This window comes from Bradysia coprophila (assembly GCF_014529535.1).
Source record: "Bradysia coprophila strain Holo2 chromosome X unlocalized genomic scaffold, BU_Bcop_v1 contig_128, whole genome shotgun sequence".
NCBI lineage: Eukaryota > Metazoa > Arthropoda > Insecta > Diptera > Sciaridae > Bradysia > Bradysia coprophila.
The window spans coordinates 3548282-3571191 of NW_023503295.1; the positions used below are offsets into that span (position 1 = coordinate 3548282).

At 35.1% G+C, this 22910-nt stretch overlaps 1 protein-coding gene and 1 non-coding gene across 2 annotated transcripts in view; one reads left to right on the top strand and one right to left on the bottom strand.

The window, feature by feature from the left end:
* LOC119067745 (J domain-containing protein) overlaps positions 1 to 22578 on the bottom strand; it is a 79048-nt gene extending 56470 nt beyond the window's left edge. The window contains exon 1 of the mRNA XM_037170875.1: positions 22256 to 22578. Within this exon, the coding sequence (XP_037026770.1) occupies positions 22256 to 22342 (87 nt within the window). The 5' untranslated portion in view covers positions 22343 to 22578. The remainder of the gene's footprint in view (positions 1 to 22255) is intronic.
* On the top strand, positions 5652 to 5734 carry Trnas-gcu. The gene has a single exon. It is a non-coding gene; the product is annotated as a tRNA-Ser (tRNA).
* Positions 22579 to 22910: the final 332 nt, after the last annotated feature.

Below are 22910 nucleotides of genomic sequence, written 5' to 3' on the forward strand. Positions count from 1 at the left end.
TCTTTTATGGCCGTAGGGAAAGATACTTTTGGACAGAGAGAGATGCTAAGATGACGGCTGGTCGCAGCCGTCATCTTAGCATCTCTCTGCTTTTGTACCTTAAGTTCAAATGGAATAGATTCTATTAAATTAGATTCTATTACATTTTTTCATAAAATGCATAGTGGTCGAACAACGACGTTTCCCGGCTATGCAGACCTTCGGGAAAATTAAAATTTCTGCAAATTTTCACAGTAGGTCAATTTTCCTTTTTTATTTTTCCCTTAAAGTTTAAGGATCAAGCTATCCAATGCGCCATCTTTCGTGAAAATCCGGGACCATTCCGATTTTAGGCGGTCTCCTGAAGTTTGGTAATTTACACTGAAAAGGCCATATGATCGAATACTTTTGAACGATAGAATGCATAGTGGAGAAATGATGCTGAACCAATCATCGTACAATATAAACAGCGACATCTCTTGAGAGGGAAAATTGCTTATACGAAAAAAATCTAAATCAAATGGAGTGGACTTAAATATTGGTTTATGTAATTTTTAATTAGCGTAAAGGTAAGAGGTAAGATAATAGTTTTGTAAATTGGTTCAAATGTTTTTGGTGATTAATTTCGCCAATTGACTTGTCTGAGCTTGACCTTAGGTCTAAAACATTTCGTTACTGTTTTGCTTGTTTTCTAATGGCATTCCCTTATTAGGAATAATTGAAATGAACTCACACAAGTTACCAGAGAATAAATATAAAATAAGTCTCTCTACTGCTTTCGGGACTCAAATTACGTTCAAATACGCAAACTACTTTCGTTTCTTTGAAAGAAACTTGAGTCTGTTTTTTTTAATTTATTGGTGAAAGTGGTGCTATAATATGTCTAGAGCACTTTTTACACTTTACTCGAAGCTGAACACGACCCAATATAGCATGGCGTTTCGCTCTCATGTAAAGTTGTTACCAGGTATTGAATTTCACTTATTTACCCAATTTTACACCGTATCTTATTAGATTTCCATTGAGTTGACTAACGTGTGCTATATATGTGTGGTATGGATGTGCGTTAATTCTGTTCAAGGGATTTATAATTGGAAAAAAAAGTATCCTCCATTCAAAACCTCAAATCGTTTGATGGTTTATATTGCTGCTTTATTTTCATTTTGCACATTTTTTCCCAATTATTTCATTCCTCAATTCTTCCAATATTCAATAAGCTGGAAATGTATTTTTGATGATGTCTCAGCCAGATCGAAAAGTTTTCTAACAAGAAATTAAAGTAGAATCATCGAAAAAGTAGAAGAGGGAACACTGTCAACTTGGAAAATTGTATATCATCAATAATATACGCTTGTCGTTGCATGAAGAGTGCTTCAGAAACGTGTCCTACCTAAGGAGAAGTTTAATAAAAAGAAAAGAAAATGAGATGAAAAAACGAACGCGAAAATTGTAATTTATAGTTCGATGGCAATTTCGATGGGAATGGCATAAATTAAACATTTGAAAAGATTTCATTGAGTCATTAAAGTCTCATTTCATTTTTATTGAAAGAGAGGGCATCCCCAAACCACTTAATTTTTTGCAAGTCGTCTAAATTCAAGGAAAAGGGAACGTCGAATGTTACAACTGGTTGGTGCTATTACCTCGAATGAAGTATGAATAATTTCTTGAATAAAACCGCCTGGTCATTCATGGTTTTTTTTTGTATCACTCGAAGCTTTTGTAACCAGTGTACTCATCGTTTTTTTTTCGTTTTGTGAGACTGTTTACAAATTACTCAGGATCTGATCGAAAAGAGGAGAGCGTTGCGTGAGGCTCAGAAAGTTGTTTAAATAGAGCTGCTGTACGAACAGTTTCGATCAGAATAAACTTGAACGTTGAACGGGCAACAGCCCTAAATAAATGTTTATTTCTGTGCAGAGGTTTCTGGCACTACTAGTGCGGGGAGAATATCCCTTCCAGTCACCAATGCTTAGTAGTAAGTATCAATACGGCCAACCGGCAATTCAAAGAGAAACAGTAAAATTCTCAACATACGTCTTTGTACGTACGTTTTTGTTTCGTATATACGTTTTACGTACATATTTTCGTCAATGGAGTTCGCGTACAGACGTTACCTGACAAAACTAATGACCTAGAGTTCCGTCCGTTTTTCATTAAGGCCAGTTCGGCTCCGGTTCTTAAATATGGTTTCCACTTACAAAAAAACACTCCGTTTACCTAAACCCCGTTACTTTTCTATTTTTAAAGAGAAAACGGATAGAAAATGGAAATCAGGGCTTAAGGCCCGTCACAAAAATCACAAAAATTCACCGAAAAAATTCAAATAAATTCACCCATGATGCTTTCCATTGTATTCGTGCACCGTCTCTTTATGTCCCCATGGCATATTTAAACACTAAAACACTTTTTACTCGATGCAAAAACAAAATTTTGTTTTTTGTTTTGTCGCGATAAAACACAGAAAATATTTCGACACAACTGTGACACTCCGCTATTATAAGGACTAGAATGAATGTTTGCTGTGTTCACTTCGGCGGTAAAATATTTTCATTCAAAAAAGTGTCCGACACTTCAACGATGGTAGACATTTATTAAAATTGTAACCTCTCCCACTTCTTTAGTAAGCTAACAAGACTTCGCTGAGGCTAATTATGCCAACAATTATGCTCTTCGAACAAAAATATCGGCTGAGGTCGAATAATTCTCCGCTGAGCTTTAACAAACCTCCGCTGAGCTCTAATAATTCTCCGCTGAGCTTTGACAAACCTCTAATGAGTTCTAATAATTCTCCGCTAGGCTTCAGTAAGAGTCCGTCAGACCTTAGCACGTTGTAGTAAGGCAATGAAGCTAAGCGAACACTCAATAAGCATCAGCGGATACCTAATAATTGTTGCTATGATTTAATAAGACTCCACTTAGCTTTGGCAGATCTCCGCTGAGTGTCCGATTCGCTCCATTAAGCCTTCCTGCAACTTGCTTAGGCCTAACGGATACTTCCTGAAGCCTAGCGGAGAATTATTAGAGCTCAGCGGAGGTTTGTTAAAGCTCAGCGAAGAATTATTAGAGTTCAGCGGAGAATTATTCGACCTCAGCCGATATTTTTATTCAAAGAGGTGGCATAATTAGACTTCACGAAGTCTTCTTAGCTTACTAAAGAGGAACGAACATTTATTTACGCTCAGCGCAGTCTTACGAGAGGCTAAATTTTTAATAAATGCTCTCCCATCGTTGAGAGAATGTCCGCTGAGCTCTCGTAAAGCTTTAAAAAATGGTCGATGAGCATTATTAAATGTATACGCTACCCTTTGTCAACCGTTTGATGATTGTTTTTAAATGTCCGACACTTTTTTGAATGAAAATATTTTACCGCCGAAGTGAACACAGCAAACATTGATTCTAGTACTTATAGTAGCGGAGTGTCACAGTTGTGTCGAAATATTTTCTGTGTTTTTGTCGCGACAAAACAAAAAAGAACTTTTTGTTTTTGCATCGAGTAAAAAGTGTTTAGTGTTCAAATATGCCTTGGCGACCTAAAGAGACTATGCCCGAATACAATGGAAAGCATAAGAGGTGAGTTTCTTTGAATTTTTTCGGTGAATTTTTGTAATAAAATTTTCCATACATTTTCGGGAAACTGTCCTGTCACTTCCCAATGACGGGCCTTAAGTATTGTTTCCACTCAACAAAAAAGTGTTCAGTGAAAGAGCGAGCTGTCAAGTAAACAAAGCAAAAATTAAAACATAGGGCCCTAGTACCGGCCTTAGTCCGAGGACCCAAATTTATTTTTTTTTTCAACTACATTCTATTCGGCCTTCGATTACCTTCTAAATTAAACAAAAATTACGACAAACGGATGAAATTTACGCGAGTTGTATGTAAAATACACATAGGGCCCTAGTACCAGCCTTAGTCCGAGGACCCAAATTTATTTATTTTTTCAACTACATTCTATTCGGCCTTTGATTACCCTCCAAATGAAACAAAAAATACGGAAAACGGATGAAATTTGCTCGAGTTCTATGTAAAATACACATAGGGCCCTAGTAGCGGCCTTAGTCCGAGGACCCAAATTTATTTTTTTTCAACTGCATTCTATTCGGCCTTTGATTACCTTCCAAATGAAACAAAAATTACGAAAAGCGGATGAAATTTGCTCGAGTTATATGTAAAATACGCATAGGGCCCTAGTAGCGGCCTTAGTCCGAGGACCCAAATTTAATTTTTTTTTCAACAACATTCTATTCGGCTTTTGATTACCTTCCAAATGACACAAAAATTACGAAAAAGGAATGAAATTTACTTGAGTTCTATGTAAAATACACATAGGGCCCTAGTAGCTTTTCACTTCTAAGGCCCTAACTCACGGTCCACTCACCCGATTTTAAAAAACTTTTTTTTCCTGGATTGGTATTGACAATACCTATCATTTGCCGTGTCATTTACATTTCCATCGTTTATTTTGCCATAAATATCACCAAAAGACCTTAAATCCGAGGAGTACTCACACGGAGTACTTTTTTTGGTAAGTGGAATTCATTCGATTGATAAAATATTCCCTACAATATTTTCAAAAAGTCAAAATATATCGAATGTTATAATGACAATCTGTTAATTATCGGCTGATAAATTCAATAAATATCAACTGATAATCGGTAGAAATCAACTGATCATACGATTATCAGTCGAAATTTATCGATTATCGATAAAACAATCGATTGATATTGAATCGATTATTTGGAAATTGTATCATCGATTGTTGACATTTTTCAGTGGACCGCCTACCTCCAAGAACCTAAGTTAGTTAGAGACCTATGTAGTATGAGCAATATTAGCAAAATCGACTTACTATAATTTGGGTCTAAAAATGAGTGGCACTATATACGGAGTAGGGGGCTCAATGAAATCAGATTCTGTCTAGGGTCTTCTCCAGCTGAACACAGAAACACTATCATTATAATGAATCGTAAATTGTAGCATCACATATCATAAATAAAATTCAAAACTCAGTTCGAGCACAAATAATACAATAGCATAAATGTGCACATTCGTCGGATGTATATGCATGTATATGCATATGATCCATATGTATGACTTGTTTAGTGCCCATTCACAATATTGACTCTAAAAAAATGATACTCAAAACAATTTTTATTGTTCTGCAGTGCTCCGAACGAAACACATACAGTGTTGCTGTATTAACATTGATTCTATTTATAAAACAAATTCTGACGGTATGCATCGTACCTCTAACTTTTTTTTGTTCACTAAGCTCATCTACCATCCGCTTGCCACCGATTTCGTTACATTAATTTCATATTTCATTTTTATTTCAAAACAAAAACAGAAAATTTAAAATATCAAAAGAAAAATACCAACAAAATCACTCATATAAAACTATGAAATGGCTTCATGTGCTGACTGAAACACACTTGAATAAACTTTTGCGTTGATTATCGAATATATTGCAAAACTTATCGCCAGCAAAACATTCAAAATACGAATTGTGTATTATAATGTTACTGATACCTGGCGGAATGAATTGATGTTTCGGGTAAATAAAATCTTTAAATTTAAATTTAACAACAGACGACAGTGCGACATAGGGTTCAAAGACCGAGACAACTGTGGTGTAAGAAAATGATGGCCTTCAGGGAGACGGATACCATCGCGACGAGGTGGCCGAGTGGTCTAAGGCGTTGGACTGCTAATCCAATGTGCTCTGCACGCGTGGGTTCGAATCCCATCCTCGTCGATAATTTTTTTTTTCTTCCATTTCGGATTTTTTTTTCATTCTCATTACAAATATATTCATAATTAAAACGGAACGTATGCTGTACGTACGTATTATGTAGTGCCAAAGGTCGTCGATATAATAAACGGTTATCAGCGCTGAAACACTGATATATATGGTAACGTTTGGAGTAAAATAAATATGTTTGTTGGCATATTATTGTATTGTGCTATACGTATTTGTTTGAGCTGGGAGGGTTGTGATGTTTCATAATTTTACCTGCCCAAATCATGATTTTTATCGCTGAAATACCGGCCCGTAGAACAGTGTATTCCAGACGCCAAGTATGTAATTATGTAATTATGTGTGGTGTGTGGAAATCAAATTTTCAAGCTTTCATTGGCACAATAACTAATAAGTAATACCGCATTTACACCAACAAAGTTTAACCGCAAAGTGTCCGACATTGGATGTATAAGCAATATTTTAGATTATTGTGACGTTGTTGAAGGAGTCGGTGATGAGGATGAATAAAATTGATTTGTTTAATTGTATGAATGTTTTTATGAAACGGTCCGAACGATGCAACACGATATAATTCCCTTGACTGAAAGTCAGGGTCTTACACCAGAAAATACCGAAATATGTGGGTAACAAAAAAGTTCACTGTGATTGAAAATGTATGATGAAATGCTATGAAAAACGTTAAATGTGGGTAACAAAAAATCGTTGAGGGTACGATAACTTGAGTAATTATTAACCAATTTGGATGAATTTTTTTCTTTAACGTTTGGAATTAAAATCCAGAGGCTAAGTCCGAAGATGGGCTATATGGGACGAAGGATCTGGAAGCTATTCCAGAAAAACAGGATTTTATACTGTTGATTATAACCTCAATCGAAAAAGATTACTTTGATGAATTTTGATTTTGTTGCGTAGTGTGTGTAAATCGTATAAGTATGTTTTCGATAATGTGCATGAAACAATGAGGAAGAAAAATTTCGTCAGTACATGCCCAGCCTCTAACCAATAAACATCTCTTGTGTTTTAAACTCATTATTCCAACAATCAAAAAAAAATTTACAACTCCCATACGAGTGTGAAGTTTGCGGCCAGAGCGAAGCGATAGAAAAATTCAATTTTACCGATAAAAAATAATAAAATACCAATAGAAATCTGGTACATGTCGCTGGCACCTCTTCAGTAAATCAGTAAAAAGTAAAAAAAAATTGTCTTTCCTTCACACTTGGTCGATTTTGGAAATATAAAGCAAAGGCGGCAGAGCCTAAAATAACATACATCGTTGGGGGAAAAGTGCACCAGACGCCCTCTGAGGTGCTCCAACGCCTTTTCCTGTCCTCTGGCGGAGGACGACTCTTATTTCCTGTCAAAAAATATTTAGAAAAATACCTCAAAAGAAATATTTTTGAGACCAGAAAAAAAATGAAAACCATTATGATTGCTTATTTCAAATCAATTGCTTTTAAATTGTTTACCAAATCATCGCGTTATTACTTAGATTTTTATGTTTTACATTTTAAAATGAAACGTAAAAGTGGTGCATATTACAAAAAATTAACAAAATTAAGAGTTGGATCGCACTACCTGGACAATTGACAATCAGAAATATTCAGTGCAAAGTGTGAGAAAAATACAAACTACGATTCAAATGAAAAAGACCACAGACCATGCATATTAGATAACACCGATTGTAGATAACACGGAAAATTAATGATTGGGTTTTCTACCTCGCTTTTATAACAAACCTGCGCTCACCCTTACATTTTCACACTAGAAACTTGCAATATCTAACGGTAGTGGATATATCTCTCTAAAACTAAAACTCTTATTGCGAGTTGAAACAAAAATTTCTACGGTTGAAAATTACTCGAGTTAAAGTGTCGACGAGATACAAGATCTTTTGAAAATAATGGATCCATTCACGAACTTATCCTGTAAATTTTTTTGGAACTCTACTTACAGGAAAATAATTCTGCTAGCAAATTCTTGCACTTCTACTTCAGGAGCTCAGTAATAGAAGATCACTTTAGATTTATTCATGTTACCGTGTAGAAATGAGTTTAAATATATTCTACATTTGTCGTAAATTTTTGAAAACCTACTATACATTCTTACAATAGTACACGAAATTCTGAGTGTCAGACTGGCACTTCATTTCGTAAACTTCCAACCTCCATAAGATTCCTTATGTTAGTCTCTGTCTCTAGCTTCATTTTTCTTAGTGTTATTGTCAGTGTTTTATGACTGTGAGGCAAAGTTCACGAATTTGAGTCGCTCGACCGACGTTTACAGGGCATTAAAGTCGTGGTGCTATGGTAAATGGAGGCATACACTCTGAAGTTAAGAAATGTAAGTTTGTTATTTGAGAACCGAAACCTCAGTATATGGGAAAATATTCTTTTTTTAAACATATACTCCATTTCCGTTAAATGTATGCGCCTTTTCCGTTTAGAAAATGCGCCTTTTAGCGAAAAGTGCACCCCAGTCGAAAATCCTTACTTTAGGCTCTGAAAGGCGGGTCGTTCCTAGGGAATTCATTCTTCAACGAAATGTAATGAGAAGGCGTTTTGTCCGTTCCTAGGGAATTCATCCCTTTACAAAATGTAAAGAGAAGGCGTTTTGTTCGTTCCTAGGAAATTCATCCTTCTACGAAATGTAACGAGAAGGTGTTTTGTTAGTTCTAAGGGAATTCATCCTTCATCCTAAAAAAACGACAAAAGTGAAGAAACGACAAAAAAATTAAATTAATTTATCGGTCGTTTATTACCATCCATATTTTATTCACGATTGAAGGTTTTGTAAATTTAGTAAGTACCATGGGACTTCCTTTTTTGTACAAAACTGTAAGAGAAGAACATCTATCGCAAGTTTTTTTATTTTCTTACCAAAGTGAAAGAGTCTTCTCATCGTTCCATATTCGTAAAACTTCGCATCTACTCTGATTCAATTTGACAAAATCAAATTTGGCAATCAAACAGAATAATAGATAGCTCATACGAGTGGGAAGTTTGCGGCCAGAGCTGAGCGAGAGCCGTAATTCACACGAGTCGCATTTTATTTACGATTTACGATTTATTTACGAAAATCTTGCTGCAAATTTGTAAGAAAAATGAGAACTCAAAGATCATTCGGTCTTTCGTTCGAAGGTTTATTTGAAGAACTTTTTCTGTCAAATTTTGTTGTCATGTATAGAGTAATCGATATATTAAATGTAGGCATTCGTATCAATGATGCTTCGGAAGTTCAACAATGAATGAAATTGATCAAAAATAAGGTATAAGCAAAATAAAATGATCGAGTCTGGTTTTTCATTTTGTTTTCATTTCATATTGAAAAAATGGTCAGTCAAGTGACCTGACCCGCCCAAAGGGTGAGACCTAGTAATATAGTACACTATTATACGAACGACAAATATGTATCTGAGTGTTTTTGTAATATCTTAATTACATTTTCTGTATCGAAATTAAATGGATGGATAAGTAAACTGGGACAATGTCTGTGAGGAGATATTATTTGCAGCAAAAAAACATGAACTAAACAAATAATGTAGAAACGCTTTTACCGGGACTTCCTCAGATTTTATTATTCAATTTTTATCCTTTACCAAGAGCATGTTACTCTATATTAGTGTCAATGTCACCATTCTTTATGTTAATGGATTTTCTGATTTACAACTGTGCAGACTGTTGAACACATTTTTCAATGGTTCAAAAAAAAAGAAAAGATTCTTCATTTTTCAACCTATGCCTGGTACAAGAACCAGTACGTATTGAAACGGTATAACACTAAGAAAAATATTGGACTCTCGCGTTGCTCATATTACCGGTGCGTGTAGGAAAATAATAAATTATGATACTGGGGAATATGGCCAGCGTTTCACAACGAGTGCAACGATGATTAGAAATGCCATTCACGTTAAAAAAAATCTCAAATGAATGAATGAACGAAACATTTAACGAAACTTAAGTGAGGTTACGTGTGAAAGTACCTTGAAGATGATCTATGGCAGAATTAATGTTCGGTATAATACTCCGAAAAACCGTGTTTAATGTCGATATATTCACCGCAATCAATGCAATAAAGCGATTTGTGTTCTTAAAAGATAAGGATTTTAATTTAAAGATAAAAGGCTGCATACTAAACGGGTACGCTAATATCGATATTATAATGTGAAATACGTGTATATAGGGTAACTGATGGAGCATTGACCTATTTTGACAACTTTTGTCGTAATTTCTTACGATATTTTCTGACTTAACAGAAATTTTATTAATTATTTTTGTTTAATTAAATTAGGCATGATCACTAAAAATATGTGTCGATGATAAAATTTCCAAATAATCGATACTATATCAATCGAATGTTTTATCGATTATCGATTTATCGGTCGATATTTACCGATTATCAGTCGATATTTATTGGTTATCGATTAAACATTCGATTGATATTGATTTTTTGAAAATATCGATAATCGATTCTTAGGAAATAATCGATATTTTATCAACTAAATGTCCAATGTCGTAATGAAAATACAGAGTGTTGTCCTATATTGTTGCGGCATTCCGACAAGCTATTTTAGTTCGGCTTAAAACATTATATTAAGCAAAAAATTGTTCTAGGGTATGCCTGTAAAATGCAAAAAAAAATATAAGTTCATCTAAACATCGAAACGTACAGCCGCCCATTAAAAAACGTTGAAATGGCTGACCTACATATTCGATTTTACACTGTCTTAAGATACTCTTCTGTTATAAAATGTGGCTAAACATATAGTTCAGGCATGAGCGCCGACGGAGAAACCTCGGCGGCGGCTAGCCGAAAAAAATTTCTCGGCGGCGGCGAAAAAGTCGGCTTGAGCCGGCTTAAAACGGCTCGGCTGGAGGTTCCTTTTAACTTTTTTTTTAAATAAAAACGTTTAGATAAATTCATGGAAAATGAACTAGTAAGCATGAAAATGAAATTGTACGGAAAGCGAAAATGTAGGTAGATTAGGTTGTTCAAAGTGCAAGTGGAACTGGTCTTGTTACAAGCAAGTCTCTAAGTCTAAGGTTCACTAACACGTCAAGTTTTATTGCCTCAAAACTTGAACTAAATGGAAAATCATGCTCCAGTACACTCATTTAACTCATTAAGAAAACGGTTTTCGAGAAGAAATCGAAAGCTCACGAAAATCAAGTAAAAATTGAAAAGAAAAAAAATCGAGAAAATTCGCAAAGATCGATAAAGTTTTCTCAAATTTGTGAATTAACTGATTGTGCGCCTTCGGCTCGTTCCGCAAAGGTCATACTTGCCAAAACAACAAACTTAGAAGCGAGGACGTAATATACCATTCTGGAAAATTCATGAAAATTCAAGAAAATTTTCTTATTTTGAAAAAAAAAATCAAAAAGTACTTGAGCTGCTTAGGATCAACAGGAATCTCGGTTTTCAAAATTATTTCACCCATTCACCTTTCGAAATCTTTATTTCATTTTCCAGCCGTTTCAAGCCGGCTTGAGCCGTGTTTTTGGCACCGGCTCGGCTGCGGCGCGGCTTGCTCAAAAATGGCCGGCGGCGGCTTGATCGGCAGCTTATTTTCGGCGGCGCTCATGCCTGATATCGTTCTAGCTGCGGAGCAGGTCGAACAAATGTTTTCTTATCACTGCTACAAATGGCTTCTGTCAAGCTTTCGTTGGCTGACAGAATGTGGTGCAGTGCGGTGTTATTATTGTGACAAAGTGAATTTTATATAATAATTGACACATTTTACAGACATACGCGTTCTGCGTCGAAAAGGTCGAAATGCCTCAACTTTATTGTCCTATACAAAATACAAAATGTCATAGCACAACTCAAGACTGATGGGATCGTAAGATGTCCTATGATTTTATTTGTATGCCAATTTTCATAGACAACTTAACATTCACTTATCACTAGGTCAACTCTCCATCAATTACCTTAACATGAATGTGATAGACTGAATTGGCTTTAACCAAACTTTCGTCAAATTATATTTTCCTGTAAAAAAGGTGTCCCAGAAGTTGACAGTATGCGAAGTGTGCCCTTAATTTTTTTATTACTGTTAGAAGTAAATTAAGGTACGTTTGACCACTGTTTCGATCTGTGAGAAAATTAAATATGTCTTTCGACATGTTGCATTAATATACAGTTCAAAAATACCATTTCTCATCAGGGCATGGTACTTGATACAATTCTCTACGAGCACTATATCAATTTGCACCACGAACAAGTATAGCGAATCATGATCAAAATGAAATTCCAATTCATCACTATCCTCGCAGTCTGCAGACCTTGCAGTTAAAAGTAGTGAAATTTCAGCATGAATTTGCTTCAGCTGTTTTTCAAGTGATCCACACAAACAATCACCACTGCCAACTGCCACTACCAGTGTAATCGATCGACCAACTTATGTAGCAAATTTCCGAAAGATTATCAATCACGACCTGCTTTATAAACACCTTCACAGAATATGCACAATATCATCCCCAATATATTCTGTCTAGGGATTCTCAACTGCACTGGTCTAACAGCTGTTGTCAAAAACGTCAAACAAAATTATCCCGATGAAGAAAAGATTTTCGCCAAGTTATATTGGTATGTCCGTGAAAGACAATGACAGTTACGAAAACATTTCGGAAATAAAATATGAGACATTTAAAGAAAAACCAACCGCGTCATTGTAGCAGTTTTAACCGTATAAACAGTTTTGATTGAATGTGTGGATCAGCTGAAAAACAGCTAAAGCAAATTCATGCTGAAATTTCAGTGCCTCTGGCTGTGCAACTTCAAATTTTACGATGTCAAAGATGTAATAAAAAAAATGTAGGGCGCACTTCGCATACTGTCAACTTCTAGGACACTTGTTTTGTTGTTTAGGGAAAAATCTAACTTGACAAAAATTTTGTGTTTCTAATTTTGTTCAGAAAAATATTATGTGTCCCAGAAGTTGACAGCTCTTGATCTATTGTAATCTACACAGTATGACTATAAATTGTACTAAATTCTGAGAATAAATTGTTTTCATGTTTCCAGAATTGAATCTTTATTGTTTCTCAAAAAAAAAAACAATGAAAAAATAAAAATAAAAGCTCAAAACAATAATCGAAACAATGCAGATGCTCTTGTTGTGTTTCAGTTTGTTATTCATTGTCATATACCTGGTCAATTTTATTTTTATCTGGCCTGAATGTATACTCTCAATCAATTCTGTGAACGAAAAACTGTATTATTGACGCCATATATGTGTCTTTTAGGTTTTTGTTATTAAATACATTGCAACCAACTACACAGTTTTTATATACATAATACAAGCATAGCAAATAGGTTATTCCATACGTGTAAATTTCAATGGAATTATTATTAACCAACAGTATCGATGTTAAGTGACTAAACAAAAAATCCAATATCAATTTCAACGAAAAACAAACTTACCGAAATATAGATTTGAGTTTTGATTTTTGTATGTATGGCTAGAGCACGACATAGTAAAGACACAGGCAGGAGTTGTTGATGTGAAGAGGGACATTTAATTCATAAGGTGGCCTAGCAGTCGCGTCAATTTTTTCTCCGTTTTCCAATCGCGTTTACTTGACAGTTGGAATAAATAAAGCAGAAGTCCTCTAAACAGTAGAAACGTCACGTAAACCGAGGCAAAATGGACGACTGTGAATTCAGACTTATAGATTTTGATAAGTGACCGCAAGTGTTTACAAACGACAATTTATTGCAGTACATACAACATCGGCAATCATCAAATTTGAATTTATAAAGATTGGATATGACGGCTCTCACCAAGCCTCTCACTTGAAATTCATTGTGTTCGTTCATTCTATAAAGTCAACTTGTCCTATCTAATTTGATTTTCGGAAAATAAACCGCTCCTGCCGGTTTACTTTAAGAGGCATTGGTACTTAGCTAAAATCGTAGCGAGTCTCGTATTTCTTTTTTGATGATATCTGTTCATCAGAATCCTTTTCAAAAAATGTACGACCGCAATAACGACCACGAATCTGTTATCTTCAAATAAAAATTAGTTTTGGTTGTAGTCGTTCGACTGGCTCTGAGTAAAGTCACCAGTTTCTAGATCAGTTTAACGACATTTTCCAAAGCTTCTCAGTTTTCTCACAGCTGGTCAAACGACTACAACCAAAACTAATTTTTATTTAAAGCTAACACACTAGTGGTTGTTATTGCGATCCTATATTTTCGAAGAAGGATTCTGGTGGAAAGATATCATCAAAAGTAAACTAAAATCTAGTAAAACGCCAAAATGTATGCTTTCCAGCAAAGCATCGATGCCTCTTAATATGCCGTGGCTGGAAGGTATACCTTATCAGTCAAAAAACCCTTAAAGGGTAAATGTGACGCTAGTCCTTTATCTTGCTTACAAAATAACTGATATCGCTGGGGGTGACGCATTGTGCGTCGTACGCAAAAGTTTTATCAACAAAAAATTGACCCAAAAAATTTGTGAAAGAAAATTTTACAACAAGTTTGCGTCGCAAGTAGCAGATGATTCGGTTTTCTTTCGTTTAAATTTTTTCAGTACATTTTTCAACCATTTTCCTAACAATACGTTCCTCAACATCTGCCACTTGTGACGCAAATTTCTTGTTGTAAAATTTTCTTTCACAAATTTTTTGAGTGATGTCAGTTATTTTGTAAGTAAGATAAAGGACTTGCGTCACATTTACCCTTTAAGGGTTTTTTGACTGATATACAAAAGTGGTATGTAAATATGTCATTTCGACAACATCAAAAAACATTATAAAAATTAAAAAAATTCCAGATAAATCAGTCTGAATCCCAAAATCTAGAAAACAATCTTGGTACATGGCGAAAATAACCCAAATCCATCAAAAAGTTCGATGGAAGTTAGGAAAATCATCTGTCATCCATCGCCTACGACATCAACGAGTCTTTTACCTACCAACTGTTTCGTCCAACATTGAGGATAATGAACCGATACACCGTATGCAGCGGAATCATGGCACGTTTTTTCCTGAGTTAAATTTATTTACTGATTCGTTTCATTCATTCAAATCGCGGGTCAAGAATAAGTTCGAATTCTAGACCTTTTTGGCTCGTATTAGTTAATTCATGCTGATTAGATTTTTGATTTTGATTTTGTCTATTCTATTCTATTGTTTCATTTAAGATTAAATATGTTATTTGGAGAAATCCTGATTATTTGGTCTATAAATAAATAAATAATTTAGGAACCAACCTTGGAAAACCTCACTCATGTCGACAACAGCTCAAATCCATCGAAAAATCCGATGGAAGTTGGAAAGTGCCAGAGGAATCATCTTTCATTCCAAAATTTAGGAACCAACCTTGGAAGATCTCACTCATGTCGAAAATAACTCAAATCCATCGAAAAATCCGATGGAAGTTAGGTAGTGCCAGGGGAAACATTTGTCATCCCAAAATTTGAACCAACCTTGGAACACCTCACTCATGTCGAAAATAACCCAAATCCGTCAAAAAATCCGATGTAAGTTAGGTAGTTCCAGAGGAATCACCTGTCATCCCAAAATTTAGGAACCGACCTAGTGGAAGTTAATACTTAATTATCCCAACAATTCCCTACAAGAAATACATCCCAAAACAACACACACCATTCACCACATTACCATCAATATCATGCAACAAAATATACAACACACACACACACTTACAAATTGGCTTTTATATGGCATTTGTATGGAGACCTTAGAGAGCTCTAGCTTCCAAGATATGGGTTTTTTCCAACCTTTGAAAATTCCATTTTTGGGCCATTATTAGCCTACAACCAAAATTTCAGGAAAATCTATAGAAACTCGTTCAGCTCGTATTGACGCCTAGATTCCAAATATCTTAATTTGGGGGTCGTTGGAGTTAAGGGGGAGAACTCAAAAAGTTGCTGTAAAAATTTTTGGTAGTGGACTTGCGTCACGCCCGCTTACTAACGTGCGGGCTTGATTCTTGAAAGTAAACGTGATCAAACACTGGTTCATTTAATTATAAGTTGTATTCAGACTGAAATTACTCGATAACAATAGATGGAATTCGTAACAAAATGAGTGTCTTGCTGTTAATCGACTGGTTCAAAATGGGAAAATTAATTGAAAATGTTTTGCTGTCGGGTATTCACACACACATTTTTTTCATGAAAAATCCATTTTCATTCTGTTAATTTATCAACCGGATTTCAGTTTTATGTTTCCGTCAATTTGGAATTTTAACCGAATCAAATATTGTGTGTGTGTTCTTGAAACAGTTTTAATTGAGTTGGGTTGCATATTTGGTGAAAGTTATAAATCACTGTGCAAGTAAATCCATATACGCGCCGAAACCAGTAAAGTGGAAGGCACAACCGCCAAAAGTTTATAAATAAATTAATCCGCAGAAACCAGCACAGCCCTATGTTCAGGTATGATTGTAAGATATATTTGTTTCGTTGGTAAATAAGAAACAGTCAATTTAATTTAGGTTTTGAAATTTTACGATGATTTGAGCTGTGCCGAACATTTAAAAAATTATTGTAACATCGTGTAGAAAGAGAAAGGAATTTCGAAAATTTCTTTCAATCAGAATAAGAAAAACAGGCATGCGGCCACTGGCAGTTCGGGCATTCTTTATAATAATTTTTTCGAGCCTGGCGGGTTCACATTTAAACAGAAGTATCAATGTGACACACTCTTTACTTACATCGGAATACTTATTTCGATCTCCGATAGGACAAAATAGAAAATTTCGAACAAGAGCTCGAGTTGAAATTTCCTGTTTTCCCCCTTTGATTTTTACCGCTTTAATCCACAGTACAGAAACATCAAACCGTTTCTATAAACACACAGAAAGTGACTGTTCAGACATTTCGAGATCGAATCGAATTCTCGACTGAGTTGTCAACAGACATAACTTCAACAAAATGCCATATTTTCAAAGCTTTTGAGTGGGGAAAATGAGATTATTCATCATCGCGTACGTGAATAGCTATTTGTTCACCTCGCTACGCTCGGACCAGAAACAACACCATCGAAATGCAATTTCCACATTTTTTCCCAATGTCAACACAACGCCTTTCACTACAAAGGCTTCCGAAGTCTCAGCTGAGGTGACAAAATATAACTATTTTCCCGCCTGATTTGTGGAAAACTATTATACAATTGAAATTATGAAATTATCCCGCTCAGCTAACTACACTGCTTTTAACAGCGTCAATTATAACACGTACAACGTACATCATAATATGATTTTAATTCAAAGTAGTGATAACCGATCTAACTGTACCGAAAGCGACCAAAAGTGGTCTATATTGATGTGTGAATACAGTATCTGCAGCAGATACTATCTGCTATTATGTATTGAACAGTTCGATATTGATTTTCAGGATATAAAAAAAGAGAATTGATGGCACCGAGGTAATTATTAGAATCAAGTTAATTGCCCGTTCTTTCAATATGTGTTTTCTGCCGATCAGCCATTAACAGACGCCGATAGTCCAGCAGATTTAGGCCGAGATAAATTCAGCTCTATTCACTTACTTATCACCCATTTTCGATATGTAGCTCATTCAAAAAAAAAAAAAAAACGTTTTATTCAAATTCCCATTAGCGTTTCTGCTTTGCAACGAGTTTACAAATTAGAAAATTTGGTTTGACTTTACACCGCTTTGATGTTATGTGACCTGAGGCTAGATGTGGTATAATGAATTTTGCAATTGTTCTTTGCTATTCACACAACCAAGATACGGAGAGCTACACACATTTCGCTGCTCAATCCACTAGCCATAGTCAAATTTTGTTGCAAGAAAAAGAAAATCCATTTCCATGGTTAAATTCAATTGAATCATCCGCATAGTCCAAGAAGCCATTACGTTTCTTTTCACTCAATAAAACGGTAAACGAATCGTATTCCTAAAAATGTATTTATAGACATAATAATCCCCTGCCGTGGCTAAATAACTGTTATATAGGTGAGAAAGATGATGTTACAGCTGCCAAATAACCGAAAGTTATTTTAATGATAACTTAAAACAAAATCATTTATTTTGCGATTCGATTGAGCTAAGATGAAGATGTTCAAGGACATTATAGAAAACTATAGCTTATCAGCATCAGTGTTCATCTAAGTAAAAAATCAATCAAAAGTAGAAAATCAACACGGCATAGTAAATAAACCGGGCCGGAGTGGTTCATTTCGGAAAAGTCAAAAATTGAATTAATTTTATTCGCAAAATGAGGTACTAGATAATGCACGTCCACAGCCAAATCAATCGCTCCTATCTGGTTTATTTTACTCCGCCGTGAAATCAAGCAATCGATTTGTGTCTCACAGTCCAACATTTGTAGCAAGTAAACTGTTTAATATATGACATGGTTAACCGAAGTGATTCCTTTTATTCAGGTAGTAGTGTAACGAAACCAGGCATCCCCAATAACGTTATTATTACCCGAAATGATTTCTGTTACTCGAATAACGTTATTCAGGAACCGAATTCAATTCGGTTACTCGAATAACGTTAATCAAAAACCGAAATGAATTCGGTTATTCGAATAACGTTATTCAAAATCACGAACTAATGTCGGTTAATTTATCACAAATTATTGCAGATTACACTAAAGATCACTTCTAAGGGCTGAAAAAACACAAACTCAAACTCACAGCCACAATTAATCGATCTCTGTGGGCCAGGGTCCATTTTTGTATGGAAAAATTCAAGTTTTAGGCACTCTCCGGTACGTTGTTCCTTTTTAGTCTCTAATCGATAGTGTACAAGGGTGCCACTCCATCCTAGACGATTTAGGTCGCTCAATGGCGAAATGTGTAACAAATTACGAAAATCGGTGGAAATTCTACAAGAAGGATTTTTGTGAATATATTTCTAGGCGATTTACCTGCTGTTATTACTAGTCACTAGTTAGGGTTAGGGGGTAGATCGTTTAAATTCTCTGAGCACTGCTTCATCTTGTTCATGATTTATTACAGTTTCGTCACAGCGTAAATTATTTATATTTCGCTAAGTTTTCGAGTAAAACGAACTTGCCATTTATTTTACACGCTTCATGATACGAAAACAGACGAAATCACGCGCTGAAAGTTATCGGAAAGTTATAGTTTTTTGGGTTCTCTCTGAGCAGACCTTGTAAACCGGTCTAGGGATAAAAATGATGTTTTACTCGCATGGTACCTGTTTTGAATTGATATATACGAAGGCGGAGCTAACTCTCTCACTCTCTTTTGCTCTTTTTGTTTTTTCTGTTTTTCGTATCATAAAGCGTATAAACTTTTGTTCATTATGGAGAGAACACACTCAATCACATTATGTATGTGAACTCGTATCCAACGAGAATTATTTTTGCATACGTAACATATGTATACTGTAATTTCGTGATTTCTCTCCTTATGATGAAAATAACTATTTCTCTACAAAACTTTTATTTTTAATAGACCCATAAAAATACTAGTTTTTGAAGGTTAGGGTCTAGACTTTTCTACAATAACGGAAAAATGTCAATACACCTTCCCGAGAGCTTTCCACAGTTTCCTAAAGTTGGACGAGGGTACCTGAAATGGCTTGAATTCTAGTTTTATGACTACTATATTCATTACATAGCCGCTGTGACAGCGTGCAACTGAGGTGGTCTGAAAAACATCCCAAAAGAAGTCGACTCAGAGGATTTCACCGGTCTACGACCAAGCACTAGACATGATTTTCGTTTAATACTCAAGTATTACCCAGTGTTTGATATGTATGCTTTTGTGAATTACTATATAATAATTGCAGCAAGTAAATCGCCTAGATACACATATAGACCCAAAAATCCTTCTTTTGAGAACATCCTGATGAGAAAAAACCGAACTTATCCTTACGCGAGTAATGTGTAATTTTGGAGAAATGTCGATTCCACATTCGTCAATTTGTCATTTGTTACACATTTCGCCATTGAGCGACCTAAATCGTTTAGGACGAGGATGGAGTGGCACCCTTGTACACTATCGATCAGAGATTAAAAACGAACAATGTACCGGAGAGTCCCCCAAACTTTTCCATGCAAAAATGGACCCCGACCCACAGAGATCGATTAATTGTGTCTGTGAGTTTGAGTTTGTATTTTTTCAGCCCTTGGAAGTGATCTTTAGTTTAATCTGCATGCATTTGTGATAAATTAACCGAAATTAGTTCGTGATTTTGAATAACGTTATTTGAGTAACCGAATTCATTTCGGTTTTTGAATAACGTTATTCGAGTAACAGAAATCATTTCGGTTATAACGTTATTGATGCCTGTACGTAACCAACGTGGATATATCAAGTAATTCTTTATTTTAGTTTAGTTCACTTCAGATAACAATTTAATTGAAAATAAATATTGAATAGCCACAAAAAAAGTCCAAAAATGCTTCATATCCCACTTTTATGTAGAAAATAGTCCAAATAGATCGAAATTTGGGTTCCAAGAGTATAAGAACAACGTGAATACATCGAAAAATTCTTTATTTTAGTTGATCTCACTCTTGTCAGCAATAAATAATGAATAGCCGCACAAAAAACCTCAAAAAAGCGAAAAACAAACGAAAGAAAGGGATAAAATTTCGTCGACTTCCGCTAAAATCGCTCCAACCCTTTGCAGTGAACCCTATCCAACGAAGTTTTTGCATGTTACGTTACTACAGAGGCTGGCCTCTCTCACAATACATACCATGTCTCGGACTTGTGTCACTGCAGCCGCTCAGGCACTTCGGAAAATCACCTAGTTTTTCATCTAAAGTCATTAATATCACCTTCAGGTGAACATGGACCTGGTGGTAAGTATACTCAAATTTTGCGTCTCTTCAAGACCTTCAAACGTAGCGAAAATAGTTTTTTCCCGGAATTGTTTTTACTCGAGTAATTGCAAAAAAAACGATTTTGGGCTCCTTTTGGTTGACCTCGATCGTCGACAACAAAATAAATTTCACCAAACGTAGTACTACGTTTTACTCGCATCAGTTCAACGAATCGAATGAGCTATAGCTCAATAAAATCCGTGACACCATGTCCCAAAATGTCTGATTTTGTTCGATGTTTTGGCGATATCACTTTTAAAAATTTTAAGCATTTATTCAAACTAACTTAGTGTTTTTAAGTGCGAATAGCCGAGTATTATGAATATTATAAAAAGATCGTTGTACTACGAGGTGCATGTAGTTTATCTGGTAACGGTCCCACGAGATCAGGTGCTTTTTCTATCGTATTTTCAAAAGTGAAGGAACTAAACGCACTCCGTGCAAACGGCCCTTTCTTAGAAATAAATAATTGATTGCGTAAAATATGTTCGGAGCACAAAGAGGTAAAATCGTTTTGTTTTACTACTTTTATCTTAACCTCATCGGTTGATTGAACCCATGAACTAATCCACAGAGTGTGTATAACTTTACCATGAATTTTATTCCGCTTTATTTAACAACGCACCTATGTGTACCGAAGAAATCCCAAAAGAGAAATGGTCGTTTGAATTGAATTAATAATTTAGAATTTTTAATTGTTTTAATTCTAAAATATTCTGCTGGGCGCTAAATGATATTTGCTTGGTGTAAGTGTACCATGCTAATAAATACACTGACTGAAGATTAAACAAAATTCAATTAAATCACTCATTCGCTGATTGCAAAAAAGTGCTGGAACTCGGAAACCTCGTTCCGGGGAAGTCCTCCCAATTCAATTCAAATCTGATATCAAACTCAAAAACTGAAAAAAATCGTATATTTCAAAAGGGAAGCTTTACGCTTTCAAACTCCCGTGAAGAAAAACCTTTTTCCCATCACCTCACTGATCACATTCCATTATGTTTTTATATCTTTTCCCTGGCTGCACGGAAAAAAAACATTTCTTTTTCAAAATAATTAAATTCTTCAATGTAGCATCATTGTTCCCCGATCTTCAGTTCAATCAATTTGAAATCAATCACTTCTCGTCACTACACAATTCTATTACCTTCATTGATCCGATAGCGTTCGTTCGTTTTAAAATGAAAGCGCACGGGATAGATTTGAAATCCTTTGGGGACCCGATTACACTTTTAGTTGTATTAACAGTTTTTCGTTTTTTCTTTCTTCAAATAATGACAGATGTGTTGTGTCTGTATATAGCTTTCGATATTTTAACTATTTAATCTGTTACTTTTTTCGTTCTAAGTGTCGCCTCGTTTGTGATCAATCTTTTACTTCATTTGTTTTAACGTACATTTTAACGGAACAGTAGCTAGTGTTCAACGCTTATTTGTGTCGTTGATTTCGGTAACAGATGATTTACCGTTTCTGAAAGGTACTAGCAATGCAATATAATAATTTAATTCGTCACAACTAACTTAGTCGTTTACCTTGATTCTATGTAATATAGTGAACCTATTGGCCATTGAAAAATAGTTTTTTTTTATCGCCTTGCTAAAAAGTGCTGAACCAAAAAAACAAACGTTTTACTTGAATCACCATTAAGTGACCAGTTAAAAGTGGCAAACGAAATCAACAAAATCGAAACAAGAAACTGTTTACTTACAGATGAGCTCTCGTCACAATTTAAAATCGCATAAAAATCCTCGTCAGGGCTCCGCTTATAGTTAATGATCTCCTCTACAGCACTCATATTGTTATTGTACACTAAACCAAAAACCCACAAACAATGCACTCAAGAGCAAATTTAATTGAAACAAAATTTTATTTATTTTGATAAATTTTTTGTATACAAAATATTATCTGACTTTCACTCAGCAAAAATTGTATAGTAAAATCGCACGGTATGGGCAAATTAGTACCAGAGAACGGCAATACGTTTTCACAATTCGAACGATCTAAACAGACTGAGACCTGTAAAGTTCGAGACTGATGAAGGAAAAAAAAAAACAACACAAATGTTTCATGCATTCATTCGATTCTCTTGGATTTTTCAATGGCAAATTTTGTATCAAAGTGTATAATGTATGAAGTTTCTCCTCTCCGTGGTATGGAGTATTGCCACATATAAATTTGATAACAGCATGCGCTAACGTTACCGTTTTTAATTTTTATTGTCGTTTCAGCTGAAGCTTCACGTCTGGTCGAAAAGCCACGTTAGTCGAAAGCTTTTTAATCGAAAGAAATGAATGAAACTTTTTAGTAAAACGATAATTTTTTTTAGAACACATAACAGATGGAGGAACCAGGTCACAATAACT